General features: G+C 31.7%; 2 protein-coding genes across 3 annotated transcripts; both read left to right on the forward strand.

Annotated features, from left to right (window-relative positions):
• The first annotated feature begins 4,487 nt into the window (after nucleotides 1–4,487).
• Nucleotides 4,488–10,917, forward strand: LOC107165098 (plexin-B2-like). Its single transcript, XM_015513177.2, has 3 exons — nucleotides 4,488–4,707; nucleotides 6,603–6,693; nucleotides 8,570–10,917. Exons 2-3 carry the CDS (start codon nucleotides 6,625–6,627, stop codon nucleotides 10,625–10,627), a joined length of 2,127 nt encoding a protein of 708 aa, XP_015368663.1. The 5' UTR covers nucleotides 4,488–4,707; nucleotides 6,603–6,624; the 3' UTR covers nucleotides 10,628–10,917.
• Nucleotides 10,918–11,455: 538 nt separating this feature from the next.
• On the forward strand, nucleotides 11,456–22,598 carry LOC107165101 (plexin-A4-like). 2 transcript variants are annotated; one of them, XM_015513180.2, is made up of 3 exons: nucleotides 11,456–11,635; nucleotides 18,101–18,197; nucleotides 20,210–22,598. In XM_015513180.2, the coding sequence occupies exons 2-3, from the start codon at nucleotides 18,120–18,122 to the stop codon at nucleotides 22,232–22,234; spliced, it is 2,103 nt and encodes a 700-aa protein (XP_015368666.2). In that variant the 5' UTR covers nucleotides 11,456–11,635; nucleotides 18,101–18,119; the 3' UTR covers nucleotides 22,235–22,598. The 2 variants fall into 2 exon arrangements, with proteins under 2 accessions (XP_015368666.2, XP_089073942.1); XM_089217816.1 differs by having other exon boundaries at nucleotides 18,113–18,197.
• Nucleotides 22,599–27,402: the final 4,804 nt, after the last annotated feature.

Raw genomic sequence — 27,402 nt, forward strand, 5'->3', positions numbered from 1 at the left:
ATATTTGATACAATTTCATAAACGTTACCGAGACTATTATTTCCAGGCTATGTATTAAATAATTATATACATCCAAATTGTATATTTCCAACTAATATATGGGCTGAAGAACCTTCAATAAATTAAAGGTATCATATTTTTATAAATTATAAGAAAAATTTGGAAGTATTCTTGTACAATATAACTTTAAAGTTTATGTTCTGATACATAAAAATAAAGTGTCATAAAATATTTAGATTATTATTAATTCCGTAATTTTTACGTATTTTAATGTCAGAACAACAAATGGTCCAGATAGTTTCCACAGAACTTTTAACGCTCAATTCTATAACTCACATCCACCAATATACTTTGTGCTTGAAGCATTGAAAGAAATGCAGGCTGAAACCAATATAAAAATATCCACTATAAAAAAAAATATATCCAAAGTTATTCCATCAAAAAATATGCAAAAAATTAACCAATAACCATCATGTAATAAAACTATACGACCAATTTAAAATAGATGGTAATATATTAAATTTTTTATCTGGGACTAGTTATCGATACCTAGGTTTTAATTTATAACTTATAATTTGTATTTTGTATAATTTAAGTTTTTAGTTGACTATAAAAATGGTTTTTTAAATTATATTATTATTATTATTTTAAATTTTTTTTTTTTTTAACATTTATTAGAATATATACAATCTCTAATAATGGTTATAATAAGCATATGGGCTGAATTTACAGTTGTTGTGAATGCGTGAGGTGAGTAGCAACCCAGCGGTAACATTCGACATGATTTTAAGGTTATTTTACATTACATTATGTACATTTTACATACTTAAGTATTTTTTTTTTATTTTTTTTTATTATTTATTTAATTTAAAGTAGTGATAAATTTAGGTATCTAAATCGCGACACCAGCGTCTCTTTAATCTTCTCGGTGGATTACCTGGAATGTTTGTGGAGTTGAGGTCGAGAATAAGTGGGTTGGGATGGTTTGTAAGGCGAGAGCGGTAGCGCTTGTAGGAGGATGTGGCCACTTCGGCTACAGTCGGTAGTCCAAGATCAGAGTGTAAAGTCGTATGGTTGGTAACGTAAAAGGGAGCGTTGGTGATTATACGAATATTTTAAATTAAAATTAACTTTTTTTATCAGGAACTGGTTATCGATACCAACGTTTTAATTTATAGCTTATGTGTATTATTATTGTATTTTATATACCTAAACATTTTATATTGTTTTTAATTGACTATAATATTATAATAATGATTTTTTTTTAATTATATTATTATTATTTTTAATTTAATTTAATAGTGCATGTTGGCAACGTTGCACTCATTTTCGTACGCAATCCTAGAGTTGTTGAGGCCTAGGTAGAGAAATCGTACGCAATCGTTTTACTAAAAGGGACAATCGTATATCACCGAAAAAAATCTACCTAGCTCCTACGTACTATATTATTATTACTATTATTATATTACTATAGTTTATTACATAATATCGTATAACCACAATCGGTATATTATACATATTATACATTTATATCTATATATTTTTTTTATTTTTAAATCGTAAAATTTAATTATTATGATTTTTTTTTTCATTTCGATCATTTTTTGTAGTAATGACAAACTATATTCAAAAATTCTAGCCTGGTAATATACTTTTGAGTATATAAGTCAATACACTTTTTCAATATTATTTTTTTTTTCTGGTACCATGTTAGTGATTGTCTTGTGTCAGTGTTCTGCATTAAAATATAAGTATCAATTTTTAATTGTGTCAAAACAACAATAAATACAAATATATTAATAATTATGATTAAACACTTTTTTTGAACGAATGCAGTTCGACCATTTCTTTGTATGTAATAAGTACAATTCAATGAGTTGGGGTTACTAGTATACAAATCCAGGATAGTTTTATGGTTTCAACGAATTTAAACGTGTCATGAGGTCAAGTGAAGTAAATGATTGTAAATATTAGTTTGTTTTATACAATGAGTGGGAATGTGTGGAGGGGGTGAAGATACGTTACTGTTGACAAAGGGACCACTGGACCACATTTTAGATTCTGAACGAAGTGATGAATGTATTGATTTTACAATGATGTGTGTGTTTTTTTTTTTTTTTTTATGTTTGTTTTTGTGTCTGTGTACGGCATAACTAGTCGAAATAATGCTTCAATTTAAAACTTTGGGGGTGATTTCCGATGTAAAAGTGAATATCCTTGGTGCATTATAGAGGTCAAAAGTAAACATTTTCCAACAGTTTTCAAAAACGAAATCTGTCGAAAACGCAAATATTTGCAAGTAATTTTGAAGATGAAAAATCATAAAATTTTTTGTGTTTATAACTAAAGATTATAAATATAACACTAAGTTTTCCATAAGTTTTCCTTCAAATAGCTATAGAGAAAACTCGAAGCGTCGTTATAGGAAAAATTTTAAGTGTGTTTGAATTTTAAATTTTTACGAAATAGCGTAACGATAACGATTTATCCTGAAACGATTTTAAACATTTGTTATTTTTCAAAAAGTATAAGTCGTAGATACTTGAAAATTTTACCAGTTATTTAGATTGGCATTTTCTTTACATGATTTAATTTTCAAAATATTTTGACTTTTTTTGAGGTATTTATAGACAACTGAAATTTTCAATTTTTCTGAAAATTTTTTTTTTAAGTGTCGATAAAATTTTTATGGCCCTATCAAAATACTTGAAAATTTAATACAAAGTTCCTCATAAGTTATTCATATAGTAATTAAAAAATTATAAAAATACATAGGCACAATTTTTTTTTATTAGCATTTGAAGTTCAAATATTGACTTAATACGTAAAAATTACGGCAATGTTCAAATTATCTTAGATAGAAATTCATAAAAATTTTTCTTTTTAGATCTAAGATTTGAAAATTTAATACAAGGCTCCTAAAATATTTTTACAATAGCAGTTGAAAAATAAAAGAAATATACATGAATACATTTTTTTTTAAAAGCATTCAAAGTCTGAATTTTGACAAAATACATAAAAATCACGAAAATTCGCAAATAATTTTAAACTAGAAATTCATCAAGTATTTTCCTTTTATATCTAAGATTTGAAAATTTAATACAAGGCTCCTAAAATATTTTTACAGCATTTGAATAATAAAATAAATATATAGTCACACATTTTTTTTATAAGCATTTACAGTTCAAATTTTGACTAAATACATAAAAATTACGGCAATGTTCAAATTATCTTAGATCGAAATTCATAAAAGTTTTTCTTTTTATACCTAAGACTTAATATACAAGATTCCTTACAAATTTGTCAAACTTCATCACAAAAATAATGTCCACCGGAAATTCAAATTAAATTTTTATTAGCATTTGAATTTCAAATATTGACAAAAATTCGTCAAAACCATGAATATTTGGAAATTATTTTGTAGTTCAAAATTCATAATATTGTTTGTATTTATATCTAAGGTTATAAAATTTAACACCAAGTTTTCAATAAGTTTTGCTTCAACTAGCTATAGAGAAAATTTGAAGCGTCATTATATGAAAAATGTTTTGAGCGTTTGAGTTTTAAATTTTTATTAAATCGCGTAATGATAACGATTTATCCTCAAACCCGGTATTCGTATATCTATGATAATATAAGGTATTATGAATTATGATAACTACATGATAACTACACTAATTGATTAACCATACCATATGGAAAATGCGACTTAATTGAAAAATAAAATATTTGTTTCAAAATAGAATATATCATATATGACAATATTTAAATATAATATATCCTAGACTGACAAATCATCTCATTTCAGAATCGTTTGCATTCAAATTTAATCCCATCCATTACACTAACCTACTGTACAGCAGAGCGACATCCACGACTTACCCGCTTTTTAATAATCCTAAAACCCCAAAACGCTTAAATCAGACCCGGAATGTAAGTGCCATAACTTTTAATTAAAAGTACTATGTTACTTTAAAAAAAAAATTGAATATTTATTTAGATTTTAAAAATAACTAATTGTTTATTAATAAACGAACATATTATTAATTTTTAACACCAATAGGCTTAAGCCTTCTTTTAAAAATATTATTAACATTCAAATCCTTTAATTTACAAATAGAGTATGGAATCCCAGTTCCAGTTAAATCCAATCTCGGTTATTTTCTAACACTCACTAATGATCATTTTAATACACATACTCTTGCACATCCGCACTTGGAATATATTATATTATTAAGCAATATAAAGAAAACTATTTAAAAGCTATACCACTTCCCAGTTATCAGTTATCGTATAAAAATTATAGTATTATTTCCATTTCAATCACGGCAATATAATTTAATCATTTATGTAATTATAATAATTGGATGATAAATAAAGTAAATCAACAATGACATAAAAAATAACATATTGACCAAATAATTACATTTAATAACATTGTATAATAATCTATAGCTTATTTGTGAAACAATTGTATTTGGTTTACAGTCAGCAGAACATAAGTACTTAAATATTTTGCTCTTGAATTCTTGAATTTTTATTTAAATGTATTGTAAAATGTTGACATGTTGTGTTCTTATTACATTAATTTAATATTATTCCAATAATAACTTAAAATTAAATATTCTTTTAAAGTTATGTGTTTTTGAGTTTATAATTTCGATGAAACAGGAATAACTGAACAGAATAATATATTTCACATTCAAGGTAAATCTATTACTATTTGAAACATTAACTAAATAGTAAATATAAACCAATATCCAGAATAATATAAAATTCAGTAAACTGATACATTTTTTATCAATTTATAATAATTAATAAATTACTACAGTCTGTTATAACTTAAAATACCATTTACTATAAGCATCTATTGCACCGGAGTAAAATGTCATATAGTATTAATAATCCATTATTAATAAATTGTGTTTATAAAAAAATATGTTTATTTGTAAAAATTATAAAAGTGAACGGTAAATAAAAAATAAATGATATAATAAAATGGTCAATGGCCAAGTTAACTATTCAAAAGTAGTTAATTACTAAAATAATAATTTTTGTTGATTTTTCAAATATTGAAATGTCATGACAACAATATTAGTTTCAGATTTTTGAGAATTTTTGGTCACAACTTATATGTAAACACTCAATACATGTAGTTATTATTAAAAATGTGGACAATTTCAAATATTAATAAAGTGGGCAATTGGGTATCGCTCTTATGTAAGGTATAGATGGAGAGTAGGTCACTAATAGATGTGTTAAATTTGAATGCGATGACATGTATCGTTGTAAACGAAAAACGTAAAGATTTTTTGGATATAGCCACATTTTTTTTATAGGCATTTAAAAAAATAAAAACTTAGAAAAATCGAAGATTTCAATTGTCTATAAATAGCTTTAAAAAAGTGAAAAAATTTTTAAATTTTAATCGTAAAAATATAACGCTAATATATAAACATTTGGTGAAAATTTCAAATATTTACAATGATTGATTTTCGAGTTACAACAAGATAAAAAATCAATTTTGTTGAAAACTGATTATGCGTAAAAATTTCCGTTTTTTCGTTACTTTTATAAGGGTTTTCTTGACGCTTTTGTAAATTACTAGGAATTTTTTACTTTTACGTTTCAAGTACCAACTAAATGAATTTTCCTTTTCAAAAAAGGCTAAAGTCAAAAATCAAATCATTATTTCTAATCAAAAACGTGATGACAGATTCAAAAATAAAAATAAAATTACATTATTGTAAAAAATTAACCAAGTAGAGAAATATTTCTAATAATGGTAAACTTTATCAAAATATATTTCATGTTGTTCTTGCGATATTTAAATAAATCTGTAGTTAGTAAATAGTCCGAGTCCATAAGATTGTTTACATTACAAGTTAAAATCAATTAACCAAATTATGCAAATCTCGTCAAGTGACAAGTATAAAACCTATATATTAATAATACTTTTTAAAAAATTCTTAATTTTCAGAGTATTTTATTTGTGTTTATGGGAATTTATGAATAAATCATAAATCTTTAGTAACAAATGTAGGAATTACATTATATTTTTTACTACACTCAGGAATTAGTTGTTATAAATTGTTTCGATTACAAATATATTTTTTGAAAATCAATCAAACTACCATTCATTATTTCTTTTGTGAAATTTAATATGGAAAAAAATCTAAAAGATGACCTCGAAAATATACATTATTTTTAATAGGTGTCCCTAGTATAATACGCTTCTGCGGCAGAGAGAGATAATAAACCTGGGTGTGGTACCTACATTCTTAGTGAAACGAGCCACTGACTATACTGTTATTACTGTTAATGTGATTATAATATTTCCCTACATTTAATTTAATTACAAACTGTACTAAGATAAGCTTTGATATTTCAAAAGTAATTTGACTGTGCCTGTATACTGCACAAAATAAATAAACTATACAAATGGTTTTAAAATATATTAAGCCAACATATTGCAATTAAGTGTATTATCAGGAATTTCGTTAAGTTAAAATTTTATTTTGCATTTGAGTCATAATATTTAACGTTTAAGAAAACTTATGGCAAGCTTTATAATTTATAAATATTTTATTTTTATTTTTTAGGATCATACAAAATCGAGAAAACATGATTGATCGTGGGCGTCAAAGAAACTATTTCGGATGTTCTTATATTTATGGAATGTTTATTATAATAGTATGTAAACAAGACAATTTTAAAGTTAAAATTACCAAAATCATATTTGTATAAAAAAGTTTTCTGTATGTTTACAGACGAATAGTTTGTCGTTTGCATAGAAATATTTTTTTATACCATTTGATATTTGTTTCAAAAAATGTTGAAATTTAGTATTGGAAGGCTGTGAATTTTAAATTTATCTACTTATATTGCATATATTTTTGAATAGGCATAAACTTGAAGATTTTTGCATATTATAGTAAAAATTAATTAAAATATTTATCTTGCCTTTTTTTTATTTTTAACTGCTATATATAGAGCATAATATTTTCCGTATATCTTTCCGATTGGTTTATAGATTAAGCAAATTACTATTACTATTTTTTTAATACGCATTATTTTCGTAGGCTAGTCTATTTCATATGGTAAAAACATCATCTGGAAAAAACTTTCGAAATAAATATCACTTATTAGTTAATTTCGTAAATAATATAAAATATTTAAATTATAAAACAAATAATAACGGTTAATAAATAAATTATTACGCTGCTTTTTTTATATTTTGACGATACTGTGAGAATTTAAAATGTTATGAACGTGTATTAGTAAGTCTCTTTGATAATATATTATAACTTATTAAGTAATATTACTACTAAGTTATAATATATAGGTATATACCTAATCCCAAATAAAGGGATTAAAAACAGTGATTTTCTATTATTGTCAATACACATGGATTTAAATTCTAAAAATCTTTTAATTTATCAAGAGAATTGTGCATTCTTTCTCTCCCTGGCCAAAGCATAACATGACAAATTTTACACTTACAATCTAGCTTATAATCATTATAATTTATAAAATTAAAGTGAAATATCCTCTTATAAAATGTTAAGAATTTACTGCAGGCTAATAACCTCAGGAGTTGAAGCCTTATTTAAATAAAAAAATAAAAATAAAAAAAAATGTTAAGATTATTATACCTAGGGGACGTCTCATAGACTTTTTAATTTTTATTATATTTTAAATTTAAAGCACGTTATGAGTATTTTAAAATTGTGAATTGTTTGTAATATATCCTAAACTCTTATTAAAATAAAAATATTATAAAAAGGTTATGAGATGCCCTAGATAATAATCTTACCTTGGCATTTTATAAATGGTCATTTCACTCTGAATTAAGAAATTGTTATGATTATTAATTAGAATCATTCTAGTGAACATAAAATTTGCTTTGTTGTACCCGGGTCAGAAGGAAATTAAAAAAAAAAAATACGCCGACATCCTTTAATTCTACTCGAAATCGATTTTTTACACAAAATGTATTTATAGATTTTAACTAAACTGAAAATTGAAACATTTCTTTTTTTAAATAACATATTTTTTAGTATGGCTTATTTAAATTTAAGAAGGATCAATAAAATGTTAGATAGTCGATTCCAAGCAGACATGATGACAAATTTGAATCTGTTTTAGAATTTTTTCTGCTTCCTATAGATCAATCAATGTATACGTTGGAATGAAAACTCGATTAAATTCCTCTGTTTTGCGTATACTAGATAAAGTAAGAAAATCAGAAAACCGTATAATAATTAACTGTGACCATAAACTAAATTATCTTCAATTTGAATTCTAAATATTTAAAATATGAATATTTTTCTACGACGGGGTAACTTAATTAAATTGTATATAAATGTAACACTATTTGAAAATTTTTAATATTATAATGTTTGTGTGATCGTATTAATCATCAACCTCATAAAACATAAATTTACCTATAAATGTCCTTTTAGTTAAAATGATTGCCATATTTTTAAATGCTGTCACTAAAAAATAATAAAATAGTAATTAATAGATGATTTTATATTTAAATAAAAAATTATTTTATTTTTAACAGGTATTTATATCATTATCACATGCGAATCCATTGAAATCGGAGAATAATTCAACGGTTTGCTCAGAATTCTTATCATGCCTGAAATGTGCGAAACATGCGTCTTGCAGTTGGTCGTTAGATATTCAGACATGTATAATGACAGCTTCGAATTTAGGAAATCTAACAGTGAACATTGAAGGACACTGTCCTCAGTTCTCCATAGTAAAGAATTCCGTGCTAAGGGATGAGTTATTCTCGTACACGGTGGCGGTGACGAACGACAAGAACAATTTCGTAAAATATCTACAAGGGCGTAAAATCACGTGCAACTTTGAAGAAGAGAAACTCACGGGATATATATTGAACGACGAGATCAAATGTAACACGAAAAAACTAACGGCACAGAGGGACAAGCGATTTAAAGCGTTGATGGTTTACCATTATCACATCACGATCGACGACGACATAATACTAAGATTCAACAACGATTCCGACAATTATTTTGTGTATTACGATCACGAGTGCAATGAGACATGGAGAGACGAGGAGTGCGTGACGTGCACGTGGAGCGGGTACGGGTACAAGAACTACTTCAAACGATGTTCGACGAAAAACCGGTGCGTGGGCCAGTACGAGTATTACGGCAAGTGGAACGTGAAAAACTACACCGTGGTGGCGACCGGCGACGTTGACAGAGACGGTGGCGTGCGTCTGGAGTGTCCGGAAGCCGAGATCCGGTCCGTGGACCCGATAACGGCACCGTGGCTGGGCGGCACGACGGTGCGGTTCACGGTCGTCAACCACCACATCCTGGCCGAGGGCAAGGAAGTGGCGGTGACGGTGGCTGGGCGCGAGTGCTCGGAACCCAAAACGAAGAGGATGACTGCCGATGAAGACGTGACGGCCATTTCCTGCACCATGATGCCGGCAGCCCACACGGACCGCCGCCGCAACCACGAGGGCCCGATTCGGTTGCTGTACACCGGTGACCCGCCAAAGGTGTCCATCACGTCAGCGCTCGTCATCGGACTGGTGGATCCGGTGATCACAGACATGAGTCCGAGGTGCGGGCCCGCAGCCGGCGGCACCATGTTGCGCATCGGCGGCCGGTTCCTGGATGCAGGCACCACATTGCGGGTATCGGTGGGTGACTACGCGATGTGTAACCCGGTGGCCATATACTCGGACCTAATACTGTGCCGGACCGACCCGGCCTCGGTCGACGGTCCCACGGCGGCCAGGGTCAACGTGGTATTCGATGGCCAGCTGAGCAAGTACGTCGGCGACGGGTCAGTGGTGTTCACGTACGCGGCTGTGCCCGCGCTGGATCCCGGCCAGTCACTGCAGGGCATCGCGTCAGGTGGCACAGCGGTTCAGCTGCGCGGCCGACACTTCTCGTGCCTACGGTATGCAATGTTCTACGTCCGACATGGCGAGAGGGTCCACTACTCCAGTTGTAGGTTGCTCAACGATACGCTGGCTGTGTGCAGAGCACCCAAGCTCGAGTACGGACGCGGCAGTGCAGTCACGTCGTTGAAGTACGGACTGCGCGTGCAGGACCCCGAGTATCACGAGATGGACCTGCTGCCGCCGCGAGACCCACACGGTTACAGCCTGCACGCCGATCCGGTGTTCGTGGACTTCGTGACAGACGGCCGTACCGTCACGATCAACGGCCACGATCTAGACCGCGGCTACCGGGCGCAAGACGACCTGACGGTCCGGTTCCGCGGTTCCGGGAGCGTATGCGACGTGACGTCCACGGACCACCGACGGATCGTGTGCGCGCCCTCCACCAACGCGTCCGTGGTCGACTTGGACACGGTGACCAGCGTGATCGTCACCATCGGCGACACGTTCGCGTGTGTGGTGAAGCGCAAGGCGGACGGCCGGAGTCGCGGCCTAGGCGGGGGCCCATCGGACAGCGTGGTCAACTGCGTCAAGATCGTCTGTCTGATCGCCATTGCCGTGGCGTGCATTGCCGTGTACCGTACTAAGACCACCAGACACCGGGTCGGCGCCACGACGTCGGCCGCGTGCACCAACCCCACCACTGCGGTTGGATATCGCAACAAGTGATCGTGTCCGAAGGGAAGACGACCGAATATCGACGCGACGCTTCCGCAGTACGCGATTAATACAATAGTTTTATTAATTTTTAAGTGCATGTATTATATACGATTAATCACGTGATCGCCATTAACGCGATACACACTAGTGACTAAACATTTACAAAATACCATCTTTCGCGTGCGTGCATTATTGTTAGTAGATTGGTTTCGGATGTCCGGTCCCTTTATTATATTATTGTCAACTGTAACTGTTCTATAATGTGTTGGTCATGATAATAAATTGTTTGATTAATTTAATTTTCTTGAAGTTTTTTGTATAAATTGTAATAAAACTCTCATTTTCACCACCCTTAACGTACACGTATACAGGTCCACCTCGAAATATACTTAAATTATCATACTATTATTATTGTCGCCAGTTAGACCCGGAAGCAATATATAATTAGGTACCTACTAAACCTACCCATCATTATACGAAGCGAATACCTTTTGTATCTCGAGATTCACAGGTGCGAAGTTCAAATAATATTATGTTTGAAAACGATCAATATATACATTGATATGTAACTAAAATATATAAGTAAAAGTATTTGGAATGTTATATGCTATTGTTATATGATATCAGTACATTAATCGCTTAATCGTGTTTCGGCCTAATGTTTATTTAAATGTCAACTAAAATAGTTAAAAACACGTTTTTTACCCATCAATATATGGCGATAATGGATTATTGATAAGTATGTCTGGATGCGTCTGATGGGCGCCTCATTTCGTACACGAGCGCCGAGCAGTCGCCTGACAAGACTGTCGTCATACGTGTACGGAGGTACGAGGAGTACACATCTAAAATATTCTTATTGAAAATATTTCGATTTTAATACAGAAAAGTGTCTTATTTTTTTATTATAATTTATAATAATAAATTATTGGCTTACGCCTTGGTTTTTAACGGTCATACAATTGTCAACAAACAGATCTGTAACCGTCGGATGGAACAATATAATCGTATAAGCAGGTAAGTAAGACTTAAAAATATTTAATTGTTAATTAATTCAAGTTCTAAACATAAAATTATAACATACAACTACATAATATTTTATTGTTAAACACGTTGTAAACACTCAGCTATTAGAATAGCAAAAATAACATAAATTAATATAATAACTATATAATATACGTATAGACTATCATAATAGAGGGGAGCCGGAAAAAAAGTCCGACCACAAGATTATAATACGGAAAAAAGTCCGGTTTGATTTATTGATTATGGAATTTAAAATTGATAATACTAAAATACTAATAAAATTTTAGAGATTAACTTCCAGACGGTTGGGTGCGCGTGTCCGACCGAATTCGTAAAATGGTTGTTTCAACTCTCGCAAATATTGTTTGTACGATGTTGACCGTTTATTGTAGCCTTGTGAACGTTCCATATTTCTATTGGAAATAGCGGTTTATTATTTTTAAATTTTATATTCATACCTTTTACTGTCTTTCTATATGTTAATATATGTTTGATACATTTTATGAAATAATCCAGAACCTCTGTAGCTTCTTCTATGCAAACTGTCTTTAAATAATTAAATCCGTCGAAAACTTTATTTATTGAAAAAAATGCTAAATCATCTAGCATAGCAAAAAATTACTTAATGTATCATTCGTTTAATATTTAGCTTTGTAATGAAACTTCTTCTATCTTGCCATATTTTGAGGTAAGTGATAAAAACAATCTTACTGGGTGGCATTTATAGCCTATAGGAGCTTGTTCAAAATCTAAATTTAAAATTTGTAGATCATCTGGTTAAAATTGTCGATTGTTACACTCTTTTAGAATTACGTTAAAAACTTCTCTGTAAGTACCTACTATTTTTTTTTTTTTTTTTTAGAAGAAAACAGTTTTCACTCGAAAAACATATAATCAAATTTTCTGGATTTCACAAAAAATTACCATCGCAATACCAAGCATGCGTACTTCTATAATACAGATTAATTCTGCTATCTTTATTACCGTACACTCTATTTCTGTAGATTGTATAACAGGACTTTTTTCCCGTATAATAATTTTATGGTCGGATTTTTTTCCGTGTATTTTTTTCCCCAGGATGTTTTACAGGGATTCATAATACTAAAATATAATAGTATTTATAACAAATGTATTTTTATATTACAGCATGCTGTCTATAACTCGTATTTAAAAATATGTTTTTTAATACCTACTTAATGATAATTAATTATTAATAATTCAACAAGCAAAATTATTATACAAATTGGCTACCGACTGCTGTGTAGATTTTTAAATACCTAATGCATATTTAAAAAAATATAATGCTTTGTCAAAATAATAATTACAACAAATAGTTATACCTTTTGCCACTTTAAGTATCAACAATATATATTATATAATGATTAATGACTAATGAGTAAGAAGTAAATACAATTTGTACAAACACTGTGGTCGGTGAGAAACAATATTTTAATTTTGCACTTGATAATAGTTATAATATTATTGTAATTTACGATAAAATTAAAATTAAAGGTTTATGCATGCATATAATATGTGAAGTTTAAAGAAGTAACTATAGTTATAGAATATAAAGTGCGTTTAATTATTTTGGCTTCTATTTGCAAAGATATGCTTCATTTAAATTTGATGTTTAATAATTCATCATTTCTACAGTAACAACCAATACATATTTTAAACGATTATCAGCCACCCACGTCCCACATTGTTATGCTATTATCAGTTAACCATTATTATAATTCTCATTTATTTTATTTCCATAGGTATCTCTGTATCATTATTTAATATTTATGATAATATCGTAATTTATATTTTAATCGTGCTTTATGCCTTTGTCATCGAGAAATAGAATTTAAGAATATACTAAGATACCAAGTAATGATATATTAGTGTATACTAATACCACCGGGTTGAATGAACATTGCACTAGACATTTATTGAATCAATAGTGTGGTAATGGACTCTTTTTCTTTCGTGATTTAGTGGCCTATAATTGTATATTCTTTATACTTTGTACTCGTCTTATCGTAAAGACTACTGACGAATCATAATAATATAGATATTAAAGAATGGATAGGCCATGGCTATATCAATAAAATAGAGGAAAGTGTGCTGGAATGTGGAAGAGAGAAAGACTGATTTATACCATTGCCTCTCATTCTGGCAGAGGTCTTATCATCAATTATGTTACAATAATTATATAATTATACATTTGTATAAGACCTTTATATTTTCATGTTCGTTCTCGTATGATAAGCATAATTAATGGCCTATCCATTCTTTAATATCTATGGTCATAATATAATAAATAAATAATATTTCAAGTATATGTCTTATCTCGATGTAATTTGTACTTGTATCATATCATACTATTGAATCATTCGACTAATTTTGATTTTCACAACCTTAGCCTTCTAAGATCGCAATAATTGTTGTATTGTACTCGGTCTATAAACTTTAAAGCCAGTTCATGTTGATCAGGCCCATTTATAAATTTACCATAAATAATATATATTGGCCAGGGCCGGCGTTAATGGTGGGTGTGGGGGGGTGTCACACCCCCCTACTTGGTATTTTTATGTTAATTAGTCGGCAAATTATTATTTGTATAAGAAGTCGGCAAATTTAAAAATAAAGGTAAAAAGTAGAAAAAGTACCTACTTATTTATTATTGATTATTGATACACAAAAAAAAAATTGTGAATTTTAAATATTATTATTAATTATTATGGTTTCACAATTTTGATGAGTCACAGGTCTGGTAGATTATTTTTTGCTTATGTCATATTTTGAGGCACCCTGAACTATTTCCTCCAGGAAGTTCTGCATCCAAATTAACAGACTATGATGGAATTTTTTCCGAGTTTTTAATACTAGTTCATCATTGTAAGGGTATGTTAAATTTATTAGAAATATTAAAAACCTCAGAATCTTTTAAACACCTTTTACCAAATGTGAACATGATGCTACGGTTGGTGTTTACAGCTCCCATTAGTACTGCATCTAATGAACGGGCATTTAGTAAATTAAAAATGGTGAAGAACTATTTAAGATCTACTACGTCTAATGATCGCCTACAAAATTTAATGCTGCTGAACTCAAACAAAGATATTTTGGATAATGTTAATATAACAATGCTTGTTGATAAATGGTCACTTTTGAAAGAAAGAAGAATAATTATGTAAAAATTAAATATCTTATAGAAATATTATAATCTATGTGTATTGTATAACCTACCATATTTTATATTTTGAATGCAAGTAATTTGATAAATACATGAGTACATGACAACATTTTAACAAATTTTAATTATTATTTTTTTTTTTAAGTCGGCAAATTTACCATAGCACACCCCCCCACTTGTTATTCATTCACGCCGGCCCTGATATTGGCCCATTGGGTTTTTGAGTTTCAGTATCACTTATTTTCGACCATATTATCAAGATATAGACTTGTATTACTGTTACTGTGTATACTGTATACATTTATTTTATTTTCGTTAATAATAATATTTTCGATATAACATCTGAATATATACCTCCCAATTCCCAACCCACCACACTCGAATGATTCGGGTCAAAAAAATCTAATAATCAAAATAGTATAAGTAGTTGCCATAGTCAAGAATTGAAAACTTAAATTACGCGGCCATTCGAAGAGTTAGATGAAAATACGAGTACATTTTTAAAATTTTATTTTAATAACTTGTTGACCTACTTTCTAATGTAATTAATAATTATTATTCACATTAAATTTTTATTAAATTTGGTATACTGAAATTTCTTAAAAACGGCAGGTACCTAATTATTAGTGTTAAATATTTATTCATATTTTATAATTAAAATATAAGTTGAACTTAGTAACCTGAGGTTAAGGGGATTCGATACCATTATTGCTTATTTTTAATGTAAGCGTGCTACCTATGATTTTAGACGTGTTCTTTGCCAAACGTACCAATTGATCTAATGTATAGCGATAAGAATTCCAAAAACAGATTTAAATTTGTCGTCAAGACTACTTGAGATTGTCCTTACCACATTTTCGATATCGTCTTTCAAATTCCTTAAAACATTATGTTAAAAAATGATTACTAAAAAATTGTTGTTTTTAAATTTTGAAGAATTTAAAATTAAAAATGTGGGAAATTCAATTTCAAATACACTTGGTGACAAATTCAAATCTGTTTTAGAATTCTTATCGCTTCAATATATCCATCGGTACGTTTAGCAAAGAACACGGCTATAAAATCCTATGACACGCATGTGTGAGACAAAGACAGAAAATCACGATATCGAATCCCTTAAAGATATCATCTGAAACATGAATTTTGTACTTTTATTTTTAAATGTATTAATTTTTTATTTATTACACATTTTAATTCAATAACACAGCGCAGATCTTATTTTGTGTTTGTGGCTCATATACGCCAAAAATATATAGATACTTTTTAGTTTCTATGAACATTCTGATTAATAGACAAATTGTTCTAGAGAGAATTTTCACAAATTATCAGGTCGTATATTAAGCATACGTAGACAGTATTTTAAATATATTTTCTAAATATACATTTAGTATAATCGTATAAAGGCTCTGTTATACAGAACGCGTTAAAGCGGTAAATGGCTGGTCGGCGTGGTGCTTTTACGCGCGTGAATAACAAATTACAAAATCACGCGACGTGAAGATAACGCTTTCTGTTTGACAGAGACTTAAAGTAAACTATTACTACTCAATACTATTAGACATTTCTAGAGAAATACGAGCATGTGATTGTATGATTTTAGATTCTGAGCACAGCAATGAATATATTGATTTTTCAATGATAATCGCAATACAGTGTGTTTTTTTGCGACTGTGTAAAGTAGTATACTGTACGCGATAAATAGTCGAAATAATGCTATGATTTTCAATTTCATTATCATTTAAAAGGTTCCTGATATATTTTTACAGTGGCAGCTGGAAAAAATTAAAAATATATAAACACACATTTTTTTATAAGCATTTAAATCTTAAATTTCAACAACGTTTATTAAATTCAAAATAAAATTTCTGATTATCTTGTACTTGTAAATTTATAAAATGCTTAACTTATATAATATAATATAAGGATTGAAAATTTAAGAAATTTAAACGAAATTACATATTTAAATACAATTACAGTTATTTTGTTGTTATTTAAAAAATATTATTCGTGGGCATTTCTTGAAACTTTTAGAATATATTATTTTTATTATTATTTATACACACATAATTTAAAATACAATTTTTTCAATAAAATTTAATTTAACCTACTATGGTACTAATGACTTTAATAATACAATACAATTGAACTCAAATGGCATACATCCATTCACTATTCAATGTAATTTTAGGCACCTAATGTACAGAAGAACGTTATCCACTTACCCGCTTTTTTGATTTAAAATAATGTATCTAAAACTTAATTTTAAAGTCTTTTAAAATTTAAAATTGAATTAAAATTAAAATTAAATTTAAAAATTATAATTAGACATTTCGAAGTATGTACTTATTGGTCTAAAAAGTATGAAAAATGCGCGTGCTTCAATCTCCTTAAATAAAATCAGTGATATAATTCGATGATAAAACAATAATATTTATTGTAATTCAATTTAGGTCAATTTTAACTAGGTACTAATATTTTTTTCTTTATAATAAATTTTATTATATTTACATAATCTTTTAGAGAGAATTTATTTAAAGATATTATAATTTAGAAAATTTAATAAATTATACTAACTACTAAGTAGCAAATATAGTTAGTAGGTAATGATACTATTTAATTGTAACACTTTTTATTTGTTATACTGTATTAATATCATTACCAATATATCATATATAGTATGCTTGAATTTCGATGGAATTATGAATTATCGAAAATTTAACAATGAACTATTGGAGGCACTTTGATTGGAAAACTAGTTTAACTTTAAATAACTTAAATATTAGTTTTATAGTCGTTTATAATCATTTTTATTATTATTATTTTGCTTTAAATCTTAATAACATCGCTACTTTTTGAAATTAGTCTAGAACACATCTTATTTACATTAAAGTTATTTTTTATTGATTATTGATAACAATTTGTTTAGAGTAAAAAAGTAGATATGCTTAATTTAACATTGTTTAATTTAATTTTTTTCAAAAATTTTATGATATAATGTTATCAATAACTTAAAATAGTAATATGCTATATTATATCATAATTATAAAAAAAATTTTAAAATCATGAATTTTTTTTAATTAATTATCTATTATTCGTCATATTTTGTTTCACTGTCTTTTTCATGTTTTACTTGTGTCATATAAAGTGTTAAGAACTTAATATAATATATACGATACGATTGTGATATTAATAAATCATTTATTTTTACTTCAATTTGTATATTTAAAATAAAAAATAATTTCATATTATTATTAAATGATTTAAATGTATTATAGATTTTGATTTAGGTACATCATGGTTGACTTAACTGCAGGGACAAGAAAACAATTTTGGAATGGTTCATCTATTTATAGATTTCTTGTAGCCACATTGGTACGTACAAATTTATAAACTCATTACAGCCTTTGAATAATTTTAATATAATTTTTTAATTGTATCCAATACCGATCATTTTAAAAAACATTCAATTCAGAAAATTGTTTTAGTAATAGTAAACGGGTCGTGTAAATGTGTGTGCAATGTGTAAAAGAAATAGCGGAGCACGAATATTAATTTTTTTTTTTTATATAGATAAATGTATCAACCTTGTATCAGTTTTATAAATATTATGCTATCCGATAAAACTGACATTTTCAATTTATCTGAAATTCCTCGTCAAATTTACTTGGAAACGGCGTCTTATATTTTTTTCAATTAATTAATTTACTTAAATTGTATTATCATTTTAAAACTCTCATTATTAAACATTTAGTAATCTAATTTTGAAGGGGATTTAGACTTGTATTTTAGAAGAATTTAAAAATGCTTGGCAATGTTTGCATTGAGCAGGAAAGGACTTTTCCCGTGGGACTTTAATTTTTATTTTTGTATGGAGAATCGAATCTAATTTCAGTATGTCGCTGATGTTAATGGCGAAACCTATGTTGGCTCAAAATAGTGGCAGGTTTGCTTTGATAGTAATTTGTAAATTTATAAAAACTTTGAGATTAGTTATAATATATAATGTATAGGTATTGTCTATAAATAGTTAAAATTAGGGTAAGTTAAAGTAAGGTACTTATAGTATAATATAAATCTTGAATCTCTATATAAGGTAGTCAACTAAATCATTAACAATAGAATTTTTTGCATATTATTAAAATATAATGTTTAGAAAATATTTAAGTATAATACATAGCCCACCCGATCCAGTTTTTTCTGGTACCTAATACTTTTATTTTGCTATATTTTACATTACATAATACACCTACAAGTCAACTTTTTTTGTCCTCCGCTCTATTAATGGGAACACTTGTATATAGTAGGTATTCTAGTACTATAGGTGTACTAAATAGGTTGTATAGGCGAATTTCCTAACAATATTGACCTCGAACCTCTGCCATCTTCTCATTCACACTCTCTCACAAAACGGCGATGTAATATACATAATAATAACAACAGCGATATCTTCGACATTGATTCACTGTGCCACACAAAAATCAAAATCGAGCGGCCTAAAATAAAATTATCCCCTCCTCAATGCAAAGACTGTCAGGCCTACTTTCATACGAGTAATTACTGTCACCATTCCCCTCGGTGCGTAAAGTGTGGGGATAACCATCCTTCCGCCACATGCACAAAACCCCCGTCGACTCCCGCTAAATGCGCTTTATGCGCTGGATCACACACAGCTTCATACAAAGGCTGTCCTGTGTACATGAATATTATTCAATCCCGCAAGAAGTCCAAATCCGCGATCAACAGAAAACTACCCACTCCAACCAACCCAACGCCTTCATCAAAAAACCGACCAGTCTTTCCAAATTCCATTCACAATAATAGATCTTATGCCAACGTCACTGCTAACACACCGCCCGAAGATTCGTATTCAATTTCCATAAATAAGTTCATCGAAGAATTCAAAACGATAATTAATCCATTAATCATTCTATTAACCTCTGTTCTTAATCGTTTACAACCGGTCACGGTATCAGTACCTTAACTTTTACCGATACGTATTCTATTATTATCTTTGTCATATTATATACAACTCTATTGTTATTTTTATTCTTGTTAATGTCAATTTAAGTACTATGTAATTGTCGAACTGTAATAGTTTAAGCTGATGGTTCTAAAATAATAAAAAAAAAAAATATACCTAATATATGCTCAGAGCCGGGCCGAGGGCCTGGCAAGGATGTGGGCGCCTGCCAGGAGCGAAAAATATGGAGTAGGAATTTGGGGCGTAAAATTTGATGTAATTAAATTTGAAAATCTAGGGAGGGAGGCGCAAATTTTTATTTTGCCGTTATTGATCGGCCCAGCCCTGTATATATATACTCAATATAGTGTTATTATATTACACGTGAATAAAATAAAATTGTTAACATTTTCCTTTTCTATAGGTGTTGGTATGTATACCACAAGTCGTTTCGTTCGTCCGTAACAACCAAAAGGATGCAGTGGATTGTTCAAGATCGCGGATTTGTACGAAATGTGCAGAAAAGCCGTCGTGCAGCTGGTCGTTAAAACGGCAGACGTGTGTGAACACGACGCGGAGGCCGGAACTGTTGATGGTGAACATCCGGGCGCAATGTCCGAAGTTTACCATCGTCGACAGTTTCGTTAACAAAATGCACCTGCCCTCCACGTACAAGGTGAAGGTGTCGAACGACGTGAGCGGTTTCGTGAAGTACCTGGGCAACAGAAACATCACGTGCTCGTTGAAAGACGTCACGTACAACGGTACGGTGAACGAGGAGGCGGGCACGATCGACTGCGAGTCGATGAGCAACGACAATCGGGAGTTCGACAATCAGCGGCTGATGATCTACAGCTACAGTATCGTGTTCGACGGCGTGCCACTGCGGATCGACGACGGCGTCAACGACTACTTAACCGTGTACAACGGCCATTATTGTGACATCACCAACAAGACCAAGAACTGCGTCGTGTGTTCCTGGGACCCAGAACTCAACGCGTTCTACTACAAACGGTGTTCGGTCAGTAACATGTGCACAGGCCTGTTCGAGTTCTACGGCCATCGAAACGCGACTGCTTTCGTAGGCACGGTGGCCGATGATCCGGGTAACGAGGACGCGGTGGCCCTCCTCGCCAAATCCGGACCACCCGCGGACGCTTGTCCGGACATGGCGATCCAGTCGGTGGAACCGCTGTCGGCACCGTGGTCGGGTGGAGCAACACTGGTGATAACCATCAAGAACCACGACGTGCTGTCCGAATCGCGGAAGGTGACCGTCACGGTGGCCGGGCGCGATTGTCTCTACCCGAAGACGGTCAACAGTGAGACCATCTCGTGCACGATCGGATCACCGAATCCTAACGACTCGGCCACAGGCCCCGTGCACATCACTTACGGCACGCTGCGGCTGACATCGACACATATGTTCCGATTCATCTACCCTGAGCCGATCGCACTGAGCCCCGCGTGCGGCCCTGTCTCCGGCGGTACGTTGTTGCACATAACCGGCCATTTCCTGGACGCCAGCAGCACGGCCACCGTGTCCGTGGGCGTGGCCAACGTTCCGTGTGAGGTGGTGGCCAGGTACGAGGATCGCATGCTGTGCGTGACCGGACCGTCGGACGGGCCTACTGCGGGCACTGTCACCGTCGTGTTTGACAAGTTTCTGAGGAGAAAAGTCGGCGTAAACGGCACCGGCGCACCGCTGGCCAAGCCTCCGGCGCAGTTCGTGTACGCGGGTGACCCAGTGCTGGACGCGGGACAGCCGTTCTCGGGTATCGCTTCGGGCGGCACTTACATCCCGGTGCGCGGCCGCCACCTGACGTGCGTTAGCAACGCCACGCTGTACGTGGACGACCAGGATGGCGTGCGACACTACGCCGGTTGCACGGTGCGCAACGACACGTTCATGGAGTGCCGGTCGCCCGCGCTCGACGCGCCCCGATCGTCCGCTGCGGCCGCGGCGCCGTCATTCAACTTTGGTTTCCACGTGTACTTTGCCAACCACACGTTGGACTTGTCTCCGCAGCCCGACTTTCCCGGTTACCGGCTGTACGCCGATCCGGTGTTCACGGACTTTGAGACCGACGACGGCCGGAACGTGACGATCAACGGCCGCCACCTGGACCGGGGCTACCGGCCGTCCGTCGACCTGGCCATCCGATTGGGCAACGCCAAGGGCACGCCGTGCACCGTCGTCAGCACGCAGCGACGACGGATCGTGTGCGTGCGACCGCCGTCCACCCCCGCGGACGGAGAACTGCGTGAAATCTACGTCACCGTCGGCCGCGAATTAGGCCGCACCGTCAGAAAGAACAACAAGCGTTTAGCGGCCAGACAGTTTGGCGTGTTCGAAGTGTTCCTGATACTGCTCGTCGGCATCCTCGCCGCCGTCATCTACTACGTGATGGTGTGGAACAGCAAATGTGACATCCGCCGATTATTGTAATCCAACTCGACGGGATACAACAATATTGTGCGCTGGTCGAAAATTGACGCTCGGTGGAAGAACTTAATATTATTTTTACATTTTGGTTTTACTGTTTTTTTTTTTTTTTCCATTTTCACGCTGTATCGATAATAATATAATCATGTAACTTAACTATTTTTATAATGCGGGAAACTGATTCATAGGAGCCATACATGTTCACCATAGATCATGACGCAATCCAACCATGGTTTATAATGTAATGATTTGACGTTGACTCGTATACATTACTATATATGCACTTTATATTAACATAAAAATTAAACTAATTACAATTTTTAAAACATAACTGATATTAAACATTAACTTTCGATATAATAATATTTTTGCTGTATTTAATTTAACAGTTGATAAGTAAATAGAAATTAAACTTCAATTTACCATTATAAATAAAATAATTCAACTACAAAATATGTTTTTACTTTTGTACTATACATTGTAAGTACCTACATAAATTTATAATAAGTATTAGATTTAAGGTCTGATTTTAAATTATCTGTATTTTCTACTAAGATAGGTTTATCCTACAATAACTGTACTTACATCAACACCAATAGTACGATGTCTATAATATTCTTTTAATTTTATCCATGTTTGGCCTGCCAAAACAAGTCACCTCTTTCTTATATCATCGACTATGTTTCACTCTCCTGCAATATTCCTATCTATGCACGGGCTAAAAATCGACCGCAAAACTTTTCGTTCAAATACTAAGAGTTTATTCTGTTCCATCTTATGAAGCGTCCAAGTTTCGCATTCATACATCACCAACGGTCGAATAAGTGTTCTATACAATTGTACCTTTAGGCTCTAAGACAATATTCTTGATTTGAACAGCTTGTTCAATCCCAAATAGTATCTATTGCTAGTATGTATTCTTGCTTTTATCTCTTCTTGTTAATCATTATTTTAAGTTATAAGTGCGTCTAGATACTTGAAATTCTATAATCCGTTAAATTTATATGTCCTCACTTCAGTCACATCTAGACGAGTGTGTACATCCTCTGGCAAAATCCCCCTCAATGCTATCATATATTTTGTTTTTTCAACGTTTATTTCTAACCCAACTCTTTTTGCTACTTCAAGTAATTCTTGAGTTTGTTCAATAAGCTTTTCTTTATTTTTTGCTAACAGCATTAAATTATCCGCGTACGCAAGAAGACCAAGCTTTGACTCATCTATTTGTACTCTACTTTGTTCAAAACTAGTGTATTGGACCACTTTTTCCAGTGTTAAGTTAAATAAAATAGGCGATAATGCATCCCCTTGTCTTCATCCTGTTCTTACTTGGGTTGCTGTTGATAAGGATTTTCCTACCTATACTCTTATTTCGTTGTTCATGGCGCTTACCTTTATGAGATTGACTCAGTGACGCAGAACCTATGTATATGTTAGGGGGACCCACCCCCTAGCATTGATAGTTTACATGGATAAAAATTTTTACAATTTTATAATTAAGATAAGATTGAGTAGTGGATATATATTATAAATTACAGAGAGTCCTAGCGTGTGTGTACCATGCACACCGTGCGATTATGATAGTGATAAATAGGGAACAGATTTAAATGCTCTAAAAAACAATAAAAATGCCCTAAAAAACTTTAAAAATGGGTTTATATTAAATAAAAACAAAATTTTGTATTTAAAACTTATGAAAAAACACATTATTATGAAAAATCTAATAAAAAATATTTAAATACAATACAACCTTAATTAATTAACTTTAGATAAATAGTTTAACGTATCTTATCTCTTATCTTTACCTTAATGTGGGACGTGGGTAATAATCTGGTGTAACTTGTATGTATACATTTTGTGTCTACACGTGTCAACAATAATTTCGTAATTTCGTAACATAATACACGTGTCAACAATAATTTCGTAATTTCGTAACGTAATACATATTTAGGTATTTTAATTTTTTTTTTAGGAAGAATGGGGAAAAAATGTTGAAAAAATGACTTAAAAACCACAATATGCACTAAAAATTTTAAAAAATGCTAAATAAAAGTTACATTTTTTAATTCTTTGATGTATGAAATGAACTTTTTGCTTGAAAACCAATGTTTTTGGACATTCAGAAAAAAATTCAATTTGCATTCAAATCTGTTCCCTAGTGATAAATTACCAATATTAAACCTAATTCATTTCTAAATCTACAACAGCAGCTACAGCCTATAGCTAGTTCACGGTATTTTACATAGGCTATATACTGAGCGAAAACATATACAGGATACCTAGTATTGTTAGTATTAAACTAATGGTATTATTCGAGGTTAGGTATATATTTTTGTAATACAAGAATAATATAATTTTGTATAAATTTAGATTTCTTTGATAGGTAGTTTCATTTATTCGAACAAAACAAAAAATATATGACAATATGAAATCAACTAATTACTATTATATAATATTATTATAAAATAGTATAATTAATAATTGAAAATTATTTATAGATTTATGGGTAATTACACTGATAATTGATGAGATATTCAGTTATAGGCTTAGATCATATACACTGGATAGAGCTATGATTCATTTCATTCAATATCTTGAAGCATAGCAGTTCGGGCCCATAATCGTTGCTGTGTAAGCGCAAAACTGTTTTATGATAAGAGATTACTGATGAATACACAAAACACAAATCAGTACCTAATCATTATCACACATTATTAGTTCCTTCCACGTCCCGCTCAATCTATTTCATTACTCGCGCATGCGCAATAAGTACTTCGGGCCCGAATAGGTCTGCTTCAAACACGGACTACGCGTGACTTGTTCGATCGTTATAAAAATTAATTTTACCATTATCGGTCGATAACATGATAAACAATCGGACAAATTTTTTTTTACTTTTTCTCGTGTATTATTAAAATATTACATTATTATTATTATTATTATGAAGAAAACTCAAGAAATAATAAATATTTATTCTAATTCAAATGTAGCTCACTTGATTGAAAAGGTCGGCGACCCCTGCTATTATAGTAGGTAGGTTAGGTACCTTTATATTGTTAAAATGCGCGATGCGCAAACGACCTACCAAATTTATTACCTGTAGTACTAATGATGCGCAAACGACAAACTCCGCTTAGTTCCCTTACCTCTGACGGCGGTTAAAAAGCGACCCCTTTAACAAATTAGGATTTTATTCATTAGACATATTATACCTAAAATTATATATGGAACGCTTAAAACTTTATGTAGACATTAGTCCCCTCTGGAATTTTTCCCCACTTTAACCCCGAGCCTTATATAAATGCCAAATAATTTTCTTTTATTGACAAAACATCCTTTTAATATTTGTATAGTTCAATAGTTGTATTTATAATTTATTGTTCAGAAAATTTAAAATGTCAAATTTTATTTGTTTATATGACAAAAAAAAATTGAATTTGACCGACACGAAATGGAAACGTCATGTAACATCATGCGAAATTATAAAATTAAAAAATACCTTTACAAATGATAAGATAATTGGAAGAGAATTTACTAGATTTGAATTTAAAAATGAATGTAAGTTAAATATTTCTTTATATAATTTTTAATATTATTATATACATGATAGGTATCTATATAAAATAATATTTTGAATTTATTTTAATTCCATACTGTTTTTTATAGTGTCAGAATTTGGAAATGATCCTGCAGTGTTTAACTCAATTCAAAGAATAAACCCCGAAACAATTGAATATTTATTTAAATGTGGACCAATGCAGCCGTTCTCTCATAAAATGGCCACTGAATATTTTCCCATAAATTCTCAGGGTAGATCATTTCATGATAGTTGGTTTTGGAAAAAACTACCCAGTGGAAAATCAGTTCGTTGAAAGTGGATGTCCTATTTTTGGAAGAATAACCGATTATATTGTCTTCACTGTGCTCTATTTGGTAAAAATAAAAAATGTGAATGGGTATGCGTTGGGTTTTCAGATTGGAAAAATGGAACAATCAAAATTTGTGGACACGAAGTTACTGAAAAATACTTTTGCCTCAATCAAAGCCATATATAAAGAAGCAGCTTTTCCTCTTATTCAATCAATGAAAGAAAATGAAATGGAAAAAATAGTAATGAATAAAAGTTATAAAAATTTAATTGAAATCACTTTATATTTAAGCAAACATGGCTTACATTTAGAGGCCATAGAGAAGGTTGGCAAGAAACTTTAAAGATTTAACTATTTTCTTAGGAAAATATTCATAGCCATTAGCATCCCAATTAACCGAAGTTCAATTGAAAGGAAAACGCTAGGTAAACACACTTATAGTTTTATCTTATGGCAACAACAAAATCAATTAATTCATGATATTGCCACTTACATACGTAATTCAATTAAAGATGAGCTTATTAATGCCAAATATTTTGCCGTGTCGTTAGATACTACATTTAATATTTCTCGAAAGGAGCAGTTGTCCATACTGTTACGGTACATAAATAAAAACACTGGTGAATGGTGATGTATGTGTAAGATTAATAGCTGTCCGAGAAGCTTTATCTTCTACAGGCCAACATTTGTTTACAATATTCAATGATATATGTGAAGAAATGGATATAGAATGGAAAATATTATCCGATTGACCAATCATACGATGGTGCTGCTTCAATGAGAGGTGCCTACAATGGATTTCAGGCCATAATGAAAGAACATAAGCCTTCTGTCACATTTTTCTGGTGTTGGGACCACAGATTTAGTTTGGTATTAGTAGATTTAGTAAATAGTTGCTCCCAGGCCAAAAATCTATTTGGTAATTTAGAAACACTCTATGATTACATAGATAGCAGTAAAAAACGAGTAGGGCTATATTCGCAACATCAAAAAGAAAGACATCCTGGTAAGCCATCACGTAGGTACGTAGGAAAAAAAGAAAAAACTACCAGGTAGTCATTCCATGCTGCTGCTCTTAATACAGTTTTTGAGACATGAGATTCATTAATTGACACATTGGACGAATTACAAAATGATGTTGATCGTATTACAAGTATTAAGGCTGGAAGCTTAATGAATTATTTATTTTCAGAATCATTCATATTAACAGGTTTTATATTCAAACAAATATTTGAGCTAACTAATCCTTTAAATACACTTTTTCAAGGCTTACAAATTGATTTATTGGCAGCTACTGAATAT

The sequence above is a fragment of the Diuraphis noxia genome, unplaced genomic scaffold (genome assembly GCF_037042655.1).
Source record: "Diuraphis noxia isolate RWA-SAM2 unplaced genomic scaffold, SU_Dnox_SAM2 contig0001, whole genome shotgun sequence".
In the NCBI taxonomy this organism is placed as follows: Eukaryota; Metazoa; Arthropoda; class Insecta; order Hemiptera; family Aphididae; genus Diuraphis; species Diuraphis noxia.